General features: G+C 36.4%; 1 protein-coding gene across 8 annotated transcripts in view; it reads left to right on the top strand.

The window, feature by feature from the left end:
* The window catches only part of VPS8 (VPS8, CORVET complex subunit), a 254,143-nt gene that overhangs the window by 69,594 nt on the left and 166,649 nt on the right, over nucleotides 1-17,900 (top strand). For 7 of the 8 annotated variants that reach the window (XM_025376216.1, XM_025376215.1, XM_025376217.1 and 4 more), the window contains 4 exons: nucleotides 3,284-3,330; nucleotides 11,283-11,505; nucleotides 15,400-15,489; nucleotides 17,738-17,789. In XM_025376216.1, the coding sequence (XP_025232001.1) occupies nucleotides 3,284-3,330; nucleotides 11,283-11,505; nucleotides 15,400-15,489; nucleotides 17,738-17,789 (412 nt within the window). Of the gene's footprint in view, nucleotides 1-3,130; nucleotides 3,331-11,282; nucleotides 11,506-15,399; nucleotides 15,490-17,737; nucleotides 17,790-17,900 lie in introns of all 8 variants that reach the window. The other variant, XM_025376218.1, reaches the window with a different exon arrangement.

Here is a 17,900-nt window from a genome sequence, read left to right as displayed (position 1 = left end):
TTATGTGTGTAGAATTTTCGTAGTATTCCCTTATTATCCTTTTGATGTCTTCAATGTCTATAATGATATCCTCTGCTTCATTCTTGATGTTTTCTCTTACTCTTTGTCAGTCTCGCTAGAAGTTTGTCAGTTTTAATCAGGAAGCTAAAACACCTTAACTAAAGACACCAGTTATATCCAAATTGCTAAACACAGTACATATTTTTCAGATCTTGTTCATTGTCAGTTCTGTATTAAACAGCAATGATTAGTTCTTCCTTCTTGAAAGTCTATATCCTGTAGATATCTGTGACTGTGTGCCCTTCTGATTTTAAACCTCAGTGACTCTTCTTGAATCAGTTTGTTTCTATCCTCTGACCATTTCATAAATACTGGTCTTCCTCAAGATTTAGTCATTGTTGACTGCTTTTCATCTCGCTCTGTTGTCCTTGGACAATTTTATTTCTATTCACTGCTTCCTCTGATAACTTAGATATCTGTAATTCTAACCCAGATGTTTCAGATTACTGTATTCAATTTCTTGTTAATCAACATCAAAGTAAAGGTGTTCCTCAAATCTGCTGTGGACCAGATTGTACTTACCTTCTTCCTTCTAACACCTCTTCCCACATTTCTTATGTCATTTTGTGACCTCTTCATTCAACCATCACTTAAACCAGAAACCTAGGAATTATAGACTCCTCTCAATGCCTTCCAAACCATGATCAATCTGTCACCAAACCCTATAGTTAAAAATAATTTTGTCCACTGTTCTTTATACCTGCTGTCAGTACCCTAGTTTAGTCCACCATTTTTTTCTTTGATGACTGTAATAGCCTTGGTTTCCAGTGTTGATTTTTCAGATGCTCCCACCATGCAGTCACTATAGTGATCTAAGTGTATGAATCTGATTCACACTCCATTAAACCCTATAGTATATCCAAAGTACTTAGTACCGCGCCAGGCACTTAATTCCTTATTTTATGCCCTTAATTATTTTAAGTATACTTTAAAAATAGTTTCTACCTGATAATTATATTATTTGAAGTTTTGGGGGTATACTACTGCCCTTTATAGTTCCTCCAGACATTCATGTATGGTGTATGGTGCATTATTTAACGAAGTGTTTTCAAGTTTTTTATTTTGAGCACATCTTCAATAGGACTTTATCAGTAGTTATTTTGCCTGGGTTTAGGGTGATCTCTGGGGAGTTTTTGAACTTGCTTCTTTCAAGTATCTGAGGAGTATCCTTTTTCAGGATCACTTTTTTTTTTTTTTTTTATTTTTTAGGGTCTGGGGTATGTGTGCAAAATGCATGTTTGTTACATAGGTATACATGTGCCATGTTGGTTTGCTGTACCCATAAACTCTCCATTTACATTAGATATTTCTCCCAGTGCTATCCCTCCCCCAGCCCCCCACCCCCCGTCAGGCCCCGGTGTGTGATGTTCCCCGCCCTGTGTCCAAGTGTTCTCGTTGTTCAGTTCCCACCTATGAGTGAGAGCATGCAGTGTTTGGTTTTCTGTCCTTGTGATAGTTTGCTGAGAATGATGGTTTCCAGCTTCATCCATGTCCCTGCAAAGACATGAACTCATCCTTTTTTATGGCTGCATAGTATTTTCAGGATCACTTTTTATGTGAACCTCTTGGCTCAGTTGTTCTCATACTGAGGCGATGGTATAAATTCAAATCCCAGCTCTACCTGAAGACAGGGTGTTGATTACAGATTCTTGGTGAGTATAAATTTACCCCCTCTGAGCCCAGGCTGAGACAGACAAACTTCCTTGTCATCTTCCTATGCCAACAGGCAGATTTTTTTTTTCTAATTTCCTTTCATTGAGGATGCGGCTTTTCAAGAATCCCAGTTTTAGGCAGGTCCTCTGCTTCAGTTCCCTCTGTTAAAAGGGTTTAAGGCCTCAGCTTCTTTCTGGCATTAAAACCCAAGCTCTTCTGCGACCAACAAACCTACAGGATAGGATCAATAACAGCTCAGAACTTACTGCTTTGGTTTTCAGTTCCCTTTTCACTTTTAGACCTGGCTATTGCCCTTACTATCTTAGGAGCTCAGCTGTGTATTTTAAAGGATGTTTATTTTCTCTAGCATTTCTAGGGAAGTCCTCCTGCCACCAACTCCCCGTTACCTAGCCCACTGTATTCTCATTCAGGGTTGAGATTTGCTATGGCTCTTAACACTTTTTACATCTATAATTTTACCTCCTATTTTCGAAGAATCAAATCTACATGTAGTCATGAGTAATATTCGTAAGTAAAGGAAGCAGAATGGGTCAGGGATAGCCCTATAATCCTTTCAGGATTGTAGGTCCTTCTTTAGTCACCTCTCTCTCAAATAATAAGAGTTCCTTAGGTTTGACCTTTTTATCAGACAGGTGTTAGTATGTGGAGCTCTTTTTCACATAGTGCCTTCTCCCTCCTGATGAGATTTCTGTCCAGAACATAACCCTTCCAGGATTTTTAAAAGGAAACCATTTCCCTGTAGCCAGCAGGAAAGGAAAGAATACTGCTGAAGTTTGATGCTTGGTTACTTGACAATTTCCAGTCATAATAAGCTACTGTTTCTCCCTCAGACTCTTTCCATTCAAAAGGGTCAAAATTGTGGGTTGTCATTTACTTGATATGAGTCTGTACATGATGAATTTAAAGCAATAAAAATATTGTGAAACTGAGACGTTAAATCAACGTTAAAATAGCAGGTTTGGAGGATTGTGACAAAATATGGGCGACCTTAATCACCTGAGCCACCAGCAGGACCAACTGTATCCCGTTATCAATTTGATTTATTTTCTTCTGGTTTCCTTTTTTTTTTTGTGAGTTTTCTTTACAGATCTGTGAGACAAATACATATTTTCACCTAGTATTTGTTTTAATGATATTGTAAACTCTTGATAAGCTTGTAAGATATATGTAGTATTTTACTTAAATAATAAAATTTACTTAACTATTTTCCCATGTTGTTGAATGTAATTCATGTTTCTTTTTTTCTTTCCCATTTCCCCTTCCCCTCCTTATCCTGCTCCCTCTGTTAGAAAGATGCAGTGAACACCTTAATGCATTAAAATAAGTTTTATTCTTAAACATATTTAGGGTACATTTCCAGAAATAGAATTACTAGGTCAAACGTTCTATTTTTCAGACTTTGACACATAATGCCAAATTGCTTACCAAAAGCATGATACAAAGTTATATCCTCCTAACAGTCTAATAGCATCTTAAGCAGTCCCGTCATTATCAGTGGGCCACTGGACAGGGTTGTGGGGCTGATGCTTTCTTTATGGTTCCTCTACAGGATATGGTGCCTGTCATAGTTGATTACTGCCTTCTGCTGCAGCGAAAGTGAGTATGCATTGCATGTCAGATTCAATTATTTTGAAAACAGGTAGCCTCTTGTTTATGTATAAGCCATTGCTAGGAATTCTATGAATTTGACTGAATAGATTAAAAAATATTAATTTATAGAAATTTGATTCTTTAGCAATTTTCAGTTCATTTACCTAATAAAATTAATTTTCCTAAGACAGATGCTATGGATATGTTATTTATTTGTGTGGCAGGATATTGGAAGTAAAGAACGTAACTAGCAAAAGAGCAATATTAAGGAGTTTTAAAAGTAAAAAGTGTATGATTCATTATATATAGATATATACATACATGTATATACACACGCATATATATACACACACATACACACATATACACACACACATATATACACACACACACACATATATATATACACACATATACACACACACACACAATCTCCTTTTTTTGGTATATATACTTTTTTTTTTTTTGAGACGGACTCTCACCCTGTCGCCCAGGCTGAAGTGCAGTGGTGCGATCTCGGCTCACTGCAACCTGCGACTGTCCTGCCTCAGTGGCAAAGGTGGGATTCAAATACATGAGTCTAGCTCCTGCGTTCTTGGTTTTAACCACTGGCTTATACCACTTTGTAAGTGATAGAGAACAAATGTGAAGGTTTAATGTAGATCTCCCAAAACGCTATGCAATACGACTTGGTTCATGAATTTATATAAATTCTAGTGGCCTGATTCTTAAAAGGTTGGGTCATATTTTGAAGTATCAGTAAAGGTTATCAAGAGGGCAGTAATTTGCTATGTCAGACCTCTGATGCAGTCATAGATAGCTATAGTAAGTTCTCCTTGGGGCTCAAATTTATTCCAGTGTTTTAACTCTAGTGTTACATAATTAGCGAAATACATCGTGCTTACAGTAGGGATGTTGAGAACATTACCTTTTTTTGTTTTTTTTTTTGAGATGTAGTCTCGCTCTGTCGCCCAGGCTGGAGTGTAGTGGCACCATCTCGGCTCACTGCAAGCTCCGCCTCCCAGGTTCCCACCATTCTCCTGCCTCAGCCTCCCGAGTAGCTGGGACTACCGGTGTCCCCCACAAAGCCCGGCTAATTTTTTGTATTTTTTAGTAGAGATGGGGTTTCACCGTGTTAACCAGGATGGTCTCGATCTCCTGACCTCGTGATCCACCCGTCTCAGCCTCCCAGAGTGCTGGAATTACAGACGTGAGCCACCATGCCCGGCCAATAACATTACTTTATATTACACATTGTCTTCTTTATGAGGGCCTACAGGAGAAATTTCTTTCAGGTGTTAGGGCCAGAAATACCTTTGTGTCTCTTGAACAGCTAGTTTACTTTTAGCTGATGGACAGTGATTGTGTAGTTAATCATTGTGTCCTAGAAAGCAAAGCACCATGATATGTCTGCTAACCTTACCCTATCGTTTTCTAAATTAGTTCTCTCTTTACCTCCCTTTCACACTCAATTCCTTGTTGTATGTCCCTGTATTTTTAAAGCAGCCTTAATAGTTTATGAATCAGTTTTACATATTCTACTTAACTCTCATAAATACCATGTAAAGAGAGGTAATGTTATCCTCATTTTCAGATGAGGAAGTGGAGGTGTAGAGGTATTTCTAGTACTAATAAGTACTGGGATCAACTCTGATATTCAAGTTGAGATAATTTATAAATGAGATGAAGTGAAGTGCATGAAAGACTAAATTTTATTTAGAGTAAAAAGGCTTATTTTTATAAAACTGACTATTTCTACCTAGAATGGTGCCTGACACAATATAGCTATCCAATACCTGATGGTTGAACTGATGAAGTAATCCTGCCTCCTGATTTGCAGGGTGACTTGTGATCATTATCTTGAATACTAGAATACTGTCACAGTGACATAAAGTTGAAGTGGGCCTAACAGTTGTAAGATGAAAGATTATATAGGGAAAAAGAAAAAATTGATGATATTTTCCCAAAATATTTTGTTATTCCCTAAAATATTCCGGAGATAAACTTTTCTTTTTTATATGATTTGAAAAGGAAATATTCTCTAACATTTATTGCACCTATTGAATGGCTGAGAATGCAATAATTTCTGTATTGAATCACAGCATATAACATAGAAGATAAAATCTGGTCTCAATATTCACCAAATTAGGATTTATTTATTATTTCTTTATTTTCGTCAACTTCTTTCCTTTAATTTTTCCTGATTCCTTAGCGTGCTTTCTCTGTATTGTGTCAGAAACAAATACAATATTTGTTGTTGGAGATCTCAGAAATAACAGGAACAGCAGTCATAGTGTATACTCCTCAGCTCCAAGAGGAAGAGAATCCTTCCTCAGTTCAGCTCTTCCTGGTCCTTTTCATACCTGTACCTCTTTTCTTTCTTCCTCCTCCTGCTCTTACATACACACTCCTAGATCAAGGCCATGGACATTTTCCCTGAACCATAGTACAAAGAGCATACGGATGGCTTCCCTCTCGCTCAATTCTGTTTTTTAACACCGAAGACTGGATTGTACTAGATCCTGCCTCTGCTTGGGAGAAGTTCCAGCATGTGGGTTCTTATTCTCTTTGTTTCCCTCCTTGTCTGTTTCCCTAATTCTACTCTTTGGGTTCTAATAGGAGAAAAAGTGGGAGGGCAGCATTCCCAGAGATGTAAGAAAGGTTGGGGCTGTGAAACTAGGCATTGGGTCAAACATTCCCTGTTTTGTTCTAGATCTGTGTTGTGCTTGTTTGCTTCTCACCATGCTGGCTTTTCTTTTTCATCAGAATGTTAAGATTCTTCTATATATGGGCCTGAGCTTAGAAGGAAAGGTTGAATAAGCCATTTGATCAACTTTAATTGTTTGCATCTAGGCCATCTTTCAGTTCCCTTCCATTTCAAACATGCAATGACTAAAGATTTATTAGATATAAGAATTCTATGTTTGGCCGGGCGCGGTGGCTCAAGCCTGTAATCCCAGCACTTTGGGAGGCCGAGACGGGCGGATCATGAAGTCAGGAGATCGAGACCATCCTGGCTAACCCAGTGAAACCCCGTCTCTACTAAAAAATACAAAAAATTAGCCGGGCGAGGTGGCGGGCGCCTGTAGTCCCAGCTACTTGGGAGGCTGAGGCAGGAGAATGGCGTGAACCTGGGAGGCGGAGCTTGCAGTGAGCTGAGATCCGGCCACTGTACTCCAGCCTGGGCGACAGAGCCAGACTCCGTCTCAAAAAAAAAAAAAGAATTCTATGTTTAATTAAATAGTTCAGTGTAACCACTTAAATGGTAGAGTTTAAAATTTTTTTTTCCTAGAGTTGCCATAGATAATAAGGTTAAAAATGGTCAGTTCCCTATGCTAAATTGTAGCAGAGAAGTGTCAGATGTAAGTAGCTTCATTCCAGTATAGTACTTTTCTCTTTGAACTGGACGCTCTCTTTATACTATCCTTTTTGACATTTGGTCCTATTTATGTCTAAGGTCTTTTCTTCTACATTTCCAATTTTGTAAAATATCTGTGACATTAACATTGCTTTAAGGAATGCTCAGATTTTGCATAATACAAATACAATCTAACAAAATGTCATCTAGTACTCAGCCAGCCAATTTCAGGTAACTTCTTCCACTTCTAGGGTCATTACACAGACACTCAATCCTGTTCCCCAGATTCCTTTTATATTAACGTCTTCTGATTGAGTATGTTGTTTTTATAGGCAGTCCTTTTATTTTCACATATTATATTGTTTCTTATGTGAGTGAAATTATAAACATAATACATGCTCTGAAATTAATTTTAACTTAGTGCCACAACCATTATTACACTATAATCACTGTTACCTCATAGTTTCATAACTCAGAGAATTCGATACCCATCAGTAATATTAATTAACCTAGTGTGTATATGTATTCCTATTTATATTTAATAACTCTTTTATAATGTAAAATCATTTTTACTATGTGACAGTAATCACATTTGTTTTTCTGTGTAGGGCATACTGCTCAGTGTATTAGGGACATCTATCTTGGTTAAAATTTGGCATTAGAATCTTTTGTAAATTACTTAATATCAGAAATGACAGGAATTCTGTTTTTGAAGACTTATACTTTATTTTCATAATTTGGTCTGTGTTCCACAATTTCATTTCAATTTCGTTTTGTGTATTTTTTTTTTCAGTATTAGGCAAAAGACACAATGTCTTCAGGCTTTTTGTGGGATACTTCTGATTTGTCATTTTACCTATGCAAAATACAGGCTATATATTAGCATATATATGGTAGCCCTAGTGTCAGTTTTACTTTGAAAATAGATCCAGAGTTTATGTAAACCATAATTATAATTTTAATGTTGTTTAAAAATAGGGTTATGTGATTATATGTGAATTATATAGCAATAAAGCAGTTATTTTAAAAAAAGCAAAATGGGTGTTCTACACGGATGGTACTGACCCCTTTGAATTTTGATCACTGTAAGGGGTATTCACAGTTGTTAAGGAGCCATCGTTCCAGTGGCTTGCGTTACGTATGCATCTGAACCAAAAATATTTCTGTTAAATCCAAAGTGAACTTGAAGTAGTCTTTTAATTTGTTCCCTCATGTTGTTCAACATCAGGACTATTGTTTGAGAAACAAAAAGATCTTAATTATCAAGACTTGTGGAAGAACTGGATGTTTAAAATTTTATTCGGGTGGTGCAAAAGTAATTGTGAATTTCGTCATTAAAAGTAATGGCAAAAACTGCAATTTTGCATCAACCTAACATCAAAGCTAGGGGAAAAAAGGCCTTTTTAATTTTATTATAGCTATATTGAGATATAATTCACATACCATAAAATTCACCCTTTTAAAGTATACAATTCAGTAGTTTTTAGTATATTCACAGTTGTGTAACTATCACCACATGCCTTTTTAAAGGAAATCTTTACAAACTGTGGTACTTGTATCAGAAAATAGAGCATTTTGAACATAATTTCTTAAAATTCGTTTGAATTTTGCTTTTATAAATAAGGAAACCAGCCCAAATCAACTTTGGATGTATTAAATACCATTTGTATTTGGTGGAAATTTACTTATTTGGTTCTGGTTATGTATTTAGTATGGATTGGCAAGTGGTGGGATTGATGCCCTTGTTCCCCTTCCCATAAATTCTAAATTTGTAATTTCTTATAACCAAAGCTGTTCTTCGCTTTTAAAAAATCATGAAATTGATAATGTACAAAGTAAATTTAACAGTTGTCCTCTTTTTGAAGTTATAAATGATAAACTTCAAAAATATCTTTAATGTGAGTACTATTATAAAACGAAGTTTGTAGAAATATCTCTTTGGTCCTCTATTATTTATGATAGATTTTCTGTTAGACTGGCCATAGGGAGGCTAAGCTTGAAATGGTAAACATCAACTTTGAAGTCAGTCCTTCTAGGAAACAAAGATAGCACCCTGGAGAATAATGCCCAAATATAGAAAGAAATGTGAGAGCTAAAAATTTTTGTGTGTACTTGTCTTTTTTTTTTTTTTTTTTTTTTTTTGAGATGGAATTTCGCTCAGTTGCCCAGGCTAGAGTCGATCTCAGCTCACTGCAACCTCTGTCTCCTGGGTTCAAGCGACTCTCCTGCCTAGGCCTCCTGAATAGCTGGGATTACAGGCACACGCTACCACACCCAGCTGATTTTTGTATTTTTAGTAGAGAGGGGGTTTCCCCATGTTGGCCAGGCTGGTCTCAAACTCCTGACCTCAAGTGATCTGCCTGCCTCGGCCTCCCAAAGTGCTGGGATTACAGGCATGAGCCACCGCACCCGGCCTGGACTGTATGTACTTTTCTATCTCCCCTCTTTCCTGATGCACTAATAAATATTCCCCCAGAATGATGAGAATCTGTCGTTGAATATAATTTTTTTAATTTTATTTTAAGGTAGAGATGCAAGAAGGAGTTGCTCAGCCTTATTTTTCTTTCTTCTTTATATTATAGTTTCTGATTGGTTAAGAAAGAAATGTGTGGTTTTGCATTTATCTTACCAGCATCACATGCTATTTGACACAGGAATGCCTTGTTAGTTAACTTTTGTAGCCTTTACTGAATTTTTAGCTCTTTTTAATTCTCTCTCCAAGGCTTTTTGTACTAAGCTAAAATACGTAGTTATCTTTTTTAGCATATTCCTTTTAACAACACATTACAGAGTACAAGGACTAGCAAATCTGACATTTTCTTTGAATCATTAGTTGTCTTGTTACTTTTTCTTTCTTACAGTAAAACTCCATTAATCTCTGTTTCTTCTGCTTGGCTAGTAATCAGTCATCACAAAAATATGATGAATTATTGATTCAAATGAAACTGACATGAAAATATTTCGATAAATATGAAATGAAGAGGAAAAATGATGTAAAATTACATTTGTGCATTTGAGAAGAAAATAAATGGCTATGGATTTTCCCCAGAATATTGCAAATGCTGTTAATTGCAGGGTGACATGGAGTTCGGGTGCAGTTGTAGCCAGTTTGTTTTCCGTCTGTCCCCTTCCATGACTTCAGATGAGTCAAAACCCCATCCTAGTCCTTTCAGGAGCTTCCTTGATGTTTGTGTGGGACTTGTCATGAAAGACCATACCTGTGAATAAACAAACCATTTATCACTTTCCACAATTGACACGATATACGTATAAAGAAATTACACATTTAGAAAAAAGTAAATAATCTTAACAGGTAAATAAAATTCAGAGTTTTTGTATTTTTTTAAAAATGGAATGAACAAAGAAGTGAATGATACAAGGCAATAACAATTTATAAATGAAAACATGAAAACTACTCAAATTTGCTGGTCATAAAAGAATTATTAAATTGTCAGGGGAGAAAAACCAAACTTGCAAATGTCATGCATTGGCATGATTATACATTGTGGGTGGCAGTGTCAATTGATGCTGTAATGCTTTTCGAAGATAATTTCGTAGCACATTTCAAGTGCCACAGATTTTTTCATATCTTTTCACTTAAGATAAATTTCTAAAAGTTGAGTGATTTAGGAATTAAGCCCTCCAAATGGGAAAGGCTTTGTATAGATGTTCATTGTAGTATCACTCAAAATATTAGAAATAAGTAATATATTCAACAGTACAGGAATACTTAAGTATATTCTGATTTTTCAGCATATTGAAATATTGTATTAGACAAAATGGTAATTTTAAAGAATAAATAGCAACTTAGAATAATACTTATCATATAATGTATGAAAACAATTCAGAATTCTATGGTCAATATAACTCAAATTATTTGTGGGTTATTTACAGAAATATGAAATAAACATTGTCGAAGTTGTTGACATTTAAACTAATTTAAAACAATTTTTGTTTCTTCAACAAAATTGTTTCTAGGTTTATATTTAAAGTATTAAACACCTTTTTTTTCTTTTTCTTCCATGAATAATCACTAGCCAAACATTTTGGGATGCAAAGGGTTATAGCTAGACAAAGACGCATATTGGCTCTGCACGTCAGCTAGGAATATTTAAATACCGGGAAGGAGGGAAGGATAAATCATGAGTAGTCCTTTTTTATTTTTCCTGCTTCATGATGTCCATCCAGTTATCTGTTCCCATGTCAGTGTTGTCTTTAAGAAGCAATATGCCACAATAGACTGACACAGGATTTAGGCCGGAAGGCTGGGTTCAAATTCTGACTCTCTTGTTTGTTAGATATGTTACTGTTAGCAAACAATTTATCTTAGCTTTTCTGATTTGTTAAAGAAGTGTTGGGAGGATTAATTGGGATTATATATATATATACACACACACACGCACATATATATATACACATACACACACACATACACATATAAAGTTTTTGCAATATAAAGCTCTATGTGAATATTATTGCCATTTTAAATAAATTCATGAGTAAGTTGAAATAGGGAAAAAATGAGATATACTTTGGAGACTAAATTTAATGAATATTTGGCATATTCCTAAAAGTTTTTTTCCCCCCCTTTCTGTTACAGGGATCTCTTATTTAGCCAGATGTATGATAAATTAAGTGAGAATTCAGTGGCCAAAGGAGTATTTTTGGAATGCCTTGAGCCATATATTTTAAGTGATAAATTGGTGGGAATCACACCCCAAGTAATGAAAGACTTGATTGTTCATTTCCAAGATAAAAAATTAATGGAAAATGTGGAAGCTCTCATTGTACATATGGATATCACCAGCCTAGATATTCAGCAGGTGAGTTTATAGACAGTCTACTAACTTATGAAGTAAACTTCATTCCTTTATTGATTACATTTACTTCACTGATCAGGCCTGACCCTGCCTTCTAAAAACCATAATTATTTATTGAGCACTTTTTGTAAGATGTATTATAAACTTATATTTGTCAATATATATTTCCTAGGACTGTATTTAAGTAAAAGCTAGATTGTAAGTGCCTTGCAAGCCAGGGATTATGTCGTCTTCTGTCTCTTTCACATCCCCAATGGTACTTGGTGTAGAGTTTACGTTTAGAAGTTGCTCTGTAAATGCTTGTTAACTGATCCCTCTTCATCAGTTTGTTCGTTCGCTAATATAGTTTTCATTGAGCAAGTGAATTTCAACTATGGCTGCTTTCTCATGAATTATAAAATATTTTTACCTTGAAAAATATGATGCCATTTTAAAAAATTGCTAGTATGTAAGTCCAGAGTTTTGAAATATAGAGCATGGTATAAGAGGCAAGTTATAGAACTTTTTAGCATGAATAGCCAGCCATTGTTTGAGAAATACTTCCAGTGTATCTGAGGTTCTCACAATAAGTTATCTTAATTGAGTTTCTTGAAATAAGTTTCTTAATGGAGGTGCAGTATTTATTCTGGCCTAAGACATTTCACAATTTATTTTTCTTTTCTTCTTCTTCTTCTTCTTTTTTTTGAGACAGAGTCTCGCTCTGTTGCCCAGGCTGGAGTACAGTGGTGTGATCTTGGCTCACTGCAACCTCCTGGATTGAAGCAATTCTTGTGCCTCAGCCTCCAGAGTAGCTGGGATTAAAGGCGCACACTTCCATGCCCAGCTAATTTTTGTATTTTTAGTAGAGATGGGGTTTCACCATGTTGGCCAGGCTGGTCTCAAACTTTTGACTTCAAGTGATTCGCCTGCCATGGCCTCCCAAAGTGCTGAGGTTACAGGTGTGAGCCACTGAGCCTGGCCCACAATTTACTTCTTTAATTCCACATTAGTCCTAGTAATGAGCATGTTACTCCTGCAAAGGTGCTAAGCCCTCTTGAGCTTGAATATGGAAGACTAACAAAAGTCTTAGAGCAAAAGTTTTTTGAAAGTGTGCAAAATCACATAGAGATTAAGGGTTTGGAAAAATGATTATTTTATTTCTGGAAGCTCTTTATGAATGGCTGTGAGTTTGCAAAGTAAAGCCAGATCCTGTTTTATACCTGCCTTTGTATAACATGGGTAATTTGGCATAGTCTTCATAGTCTGACAATAGGTCTGATGATTTGAGAGCATGCTGTCCATCTAGTTTTGCCTACCTATCACATATAGGAAAAAAAATTTAGTTTATTCTGTTTATAACACTTTATAACATTTTCAGTCTTTCCCCAATACCATGTAAATATACTCTAGTCTTTTTAATGTTAAATAGCAATTTCAAAATCCTCCCCTCAGTTTCTTATGTCTCCATATAAAACCTTCTCTCCTTTTTCCTCCTAGGTTACTGCCCTCCATCTCACTCCTCCCAGTCATAGCCAGATGTCTTGAAAGCATTGTCTAGGTTGCTATTTTCATTTTTTTTCCCCACATCCTAACTCTTCCATCTTACTTTTACTAGAGTCAACAATGGCCTCTTTGTCCACTACACCAAATGTAGTATTTACTCTTTTAACAGCATTTGTTCATTAATTCAAGAAGCATTTACTGAACGTCAGGCTCTGAGGATGCTTCAGTATCCCTAGTGAACAAGGCTTGTCCTCTCATAAAGCCTAAATTTTAGCAGAAAAGTTTGACAGTGAACATATCAGTGTACAAAAACCCAGAAAGTATTTCTTTTTTTTTTTTTTTTTTTTAAGATGGAGTCTCGCTCTGTCGCCCAGGCTGGAGTGCAGTGGCCGGATCTCAGCTCACTGCAAGCTCCGCCTCCTGGGTTTACACCATTCTCCTGCCTCCCGAGTAGCTGGGACTACAGGTGCCCACCTCCCGAGTAGCTGGGACTACAGGCGCTCGCCACCTCGCCTGGCTATTTTTGTTTTTTGTATTTTTTAGTAGAGACGGGGTTTCACTGGGTTAGCCAGGATGGTCTCGATCCCCAAAGTGCTGGGATTACAGGCTTGAGCCACCGCACCCAGCCCAGAAAGTATTTCAATACAAGTATTATGTTAAAAATCAAACCGGGAAATACGGTAGAGAGATAATGTGAGGCTACCTTAGATTGGTTAATTATAGATAGTCTTTTTGAGGAGGCAGCATTGAGTCTTGGGAGTTAAATGATAAGGAATCAGTAATGCAAAGGTCTTGGAAGAGAAGATTGTTATAGGTAAAAGCAACAGCTAATGTAAAAAAAAAAAAAAGGATTTTTGTCTTGGGTGTTCAAGTAACAGAAAAGGAAGCAGATCTGGAGCTTGGTACAGAGGTAGATCTTGCAGGGCAAAGTATAGATCTTTCCATCTTATTCTAAGTGCTATGAAAAATCATTAGAAAAGTTTTAAGCATGAGCACCCTGTGTTTTAGGGGTAACAGAATGAGGGATGGGGGCCAAGTGCAGAGGAAGCAAAGAGACTAGTTGGGAAGTTGGTCCAGGAGGTGATTCTGGCCAGAGATGGTAACAGTGAGATGAAGAGAGATGGCCTGATTTTGAATGTTTTGGAGATAGAATTGATTTGCTGATGAATTGGGATGTGAGAGTGTGGGAATGAGAGAATTTAAGGATGATGCCTAGTTTTTAGTTTGAGAAACAGGGTGAATAGTGAGTGATTGCAAGATTGAGAAGATTGCAAGACTAAGGCAGGTCTAAGTTTGAGAGACAAATCAGGAGTTCTGGTTGGCCATTTTATTTTGAGATTGCTACTAGACATTCAGGTGAAGATATCAAATTAAGTAGTTGGATATATGTACGGGTTAGAGGGAGGTTAGGGCTGAAGCTGTAAATGTGTTAGTCATCAGCGAAGAGATGCATGATCATGGTACTGGCTGAGAGAGGGTTAGAGAGAGAGTCGTAGAAGTCCAAGAACAGGCCTTCTCTAGAAAGACTCTCCCAGCACATCTCACTTCCATTTTCTTTCTTACCTCTCACTCCCGCTTGTCATTCTCCTTTGCTGACTTCTGCCCTTCTCCTCTTGCCACTGTTTATAGTATTATATAGCTGTCATAGGGACAGAATATAGAGTACTGTATACTCAAAGTCATATCTAGTCCTCTTCTAAAATGTTTTCTCAAATTGATTTCTCTCCATCCTTAAGCACTTCCAGCTCACTTCCACATTAGGTCCTTCATCCTTACTCTTGCTTCTTCCTACAGAATTCCTAGCTTGCACTTCTGCTTGCGGCTCACATTTAGGTCCCACCTTAAATGTTGTTCCTTCAGGGGTGACTTTTTGAATACTCCAGACCAGTCAGGTTAATAGCGCTTACCACATTTGTAAATAATGAATTATTTGTGTAATTGAGTACCTTCCCCAAGTCTTAACTCACATGCCATTTTGTACCCCTACCTCCTTTTGGTGGGCGTCCAAGATCAATGTAAGTTCTATAAGGGTAGGGACAAAGTCTGGATTTATCTTACCTAACACTTTATTCCCAGAGCCTAGGAGAGGGTCTGAATATGTGTTCAATAAATATTTGTAGAACTATAGACCAAAGGTAAAATGAATATAGAAAGGGGGAGGATAGAGAAGAGACAAAATTAGACACTGTGAATGTCTTAAAGTAAGCATTGTACTATTAAAAGTAGTAATTTCACCTACAGCAGCTGTTACCCTTGCCTTGCATTGTGTTTGAGTCCTTGAATTTCAGTTTTTATCAGAGAAGAAACAAGAAAAATTAGGGAAGATAATTCAAGACCTTTTCCATTCTTAAAGCTTTAAGGAAAATAATTGGTGACTCTGAATTGTATGGACCAAGTGGCTTTTCCTTTTCCCAGGTGGTTCTCATGTGTTGGGAAAATCGTTTATATGATGCTATGATCTACGTCTACAACAGAGGCATGAATGAGTTTATTAGTCCCATGGAGGTAAGATACTTCCTGACTTGGATACATAATTAATTTTGTCTGCTAACTTTTTTTCTCCTATTCTCCATTTGCTTTTAACAGTTTCTAGTTTTATCCAATTATTTAAAAATTCTTATAGATTTATTGACCTTGAACCCATTTTAGCTTGGGACTTTTAAATAGTCTTCAATTTTATACCTTCTGCCATTGCTTGCTTTCTTATCTACATAAGTAGGTATTTAAATACCAGAGAACAATAGATAAAATTTAAATTAATGCTTGCTTGTTAGGCTTTACATGTTTTTCTCATAAGAATTTTTGATACTGTAGTAACTTTTCCTAAAGATATGAAAAATTTATTTTGTATAACTATTTTATATAATCAATGTACTATTGAGTAATGCTATTTGTAGATATATTCTCTTGGGGAAGGCTCCTGAAAATGGTAGGAGGCCATTATTAATTGATCATTTTTCGCTTTTACTAACTCAGAATTTCATAGCATTCATTCTAATTTTTTATTCTCCTTACCAAGAGAATCTAAAAAACATTTGGACTTACTTTTGGAAGAACCAAACCCCGTATCTGTTTTCTTATTTGTCTTAAGTTTGATGGCAGAATAGTGGAGAATGAGTTGTAGATACATGTAGTGCCCTCCTAGCCCAATGCTTTATTATAGTGTCCCTCAAAAAAATCAGGCCTCTGCCGAAGGCATCCAGTCGACCATTTTGCTAATTTATTGTCATCCAAAACTATCTTCAGTATTAAGAAGTCAGCATTCTATGATAGTTCAGGCTTCTTTAAGCACGTTAAGTTTGGTAGGGTGAGTACCCCTCTAATTCATAACCCTTCAATTTTGGTTGCACTTCTAGTTTCTAAAATTAGTCCCCCACCCCTCTACCCCTGGTTTTGGGGGTTTGGCCCTGATTGTCTATAATGTCAAGTATTTTTTTGTCTTGAACACCTCTCAGCTGCTGCTTCATTAGGGTCCAGTAGTTCCCTGAAAAAGACTCGTCAGCTGCCTCCTCAGTGAGGTCCAGTGCCTCCCTGCATGCCACAACTAAGCCACAATTCAGAAGAATTAATGTAGTTTCTAGTTTTGCTCAAATTAATCCCTCAAAACAGATTCTATTTTGATGCATTCTGCATTGACAAGATGATTGCTGTATTTTTGTTACGTTGCTTTTGAAATTTTTGTTTTGCATTGGTTTCGTATTCCTCATATTAATAAAATCTGGTTTGCATTTATACTGATACATCTCAAATGGAACACTGAGCTATTGAGGTTACCTTGTTTTGTGTTCGAAGTGTTTAAAGTTTAGCTATTTTAGTACTTAAAGAGGTCTGAATTAAGAGAGAGTGTCCTGTCTCTTGACATTGTCTAGATTTTTTAGAATGAAAGAGTGTCATCACATTTGAGATGACTACCATAGGAAACTTTCCTTTTTTCTAGTTTTGGCTAAAGTGTCTTGAGTTGGGAGGAAAAACTTTTTATTTACCAATTTAGGTCCCAGAGGTGGGAGGTACAGGGAAAGGATTGAAGGCTATGAATTAACTGACAATATACAGATTAACAGGAGAAAAGATAAGGATTATTCACATATGTGCAGGAACACTCAGTAATAAGCATCTCAGCTGAGTAGCCAGAGGTAGAGGTTTATATACCAGCTTAACAAAAACGAGGGTAGCAGGTAGTTAGGTCTTCAGTGGGAAAGTATGGAAAGTTCTTTTGGGCTTTTTGATGCTAATTGACAGCTGAATTTGCATTTCCTGATGCTAAGGATCCATTTTTTCTCAAATAGGAATCTCCCTCTGAAGGGGGATCCATGGCAGCTATATATTTGGGAGCCTCTGCTTAAGTTTAGGTGGTATTTCTTTCTGTGGCTGCTGGTTAGGTATTTTCAGTTTAAAGTCATCTCTGTTACCACTTTAGTGGGACATCCTTTCACTTGCTTCCTAGCTTTTAAAAGAATAAAGCTTTTAAGAACCAAAGGATACTTTATATCAAAATTATAATCTCAGCTAAGCCCTTTATGTAACTGGTATGTATTAAATAGGTTTTTTCGGTGAGGAATATGACAACAGTGATTGTTTCTCAGTGACCCTTCTAAACATTTCATGTACAGATTAAAGGTTTTCATGTTTAATCCTAATGGTAAATGACTAATTCTGTCAGCGAATGGTGATGAATAGCATAAGATTCTTGATTATTTTTTAAATAATATCATTTGAGATGATGGTGATTGTTTTCCTATTACTTTTAATGCAGAAACTTTTCAGAGTCATTGCTCCTCCTCTGAATGCTGGAAGAACGCTAACAGGTATTTATTTTCTAAGCCTTAATTTTTTGCTTTCCTGATTTAAGGTATTATTTAAATGTTATAAAATTCTCCAATTATATGTGTGTAGTGTGAATGTTGGTAATCATGTGC

This window comes from Theropithecus gelada, chromosome 2 (genome assembly GCF_003255815.1).
Source record: "Theropithecus gelada isolate Dixy chromosome 2, Tgel_1.0, whole genome shotgun sequence".
NCBI classification, from domain to species: Eukaryota; Metazoa; Chordata; class Mammalia; order Primates; family Cercopithecidae; genus Theropithecus; species Theropithecus gelada.
Note: the sequence above shows the minus strand (reverse complement) of the source record. Positions and strands in the feature narration are given on the sequence as shown.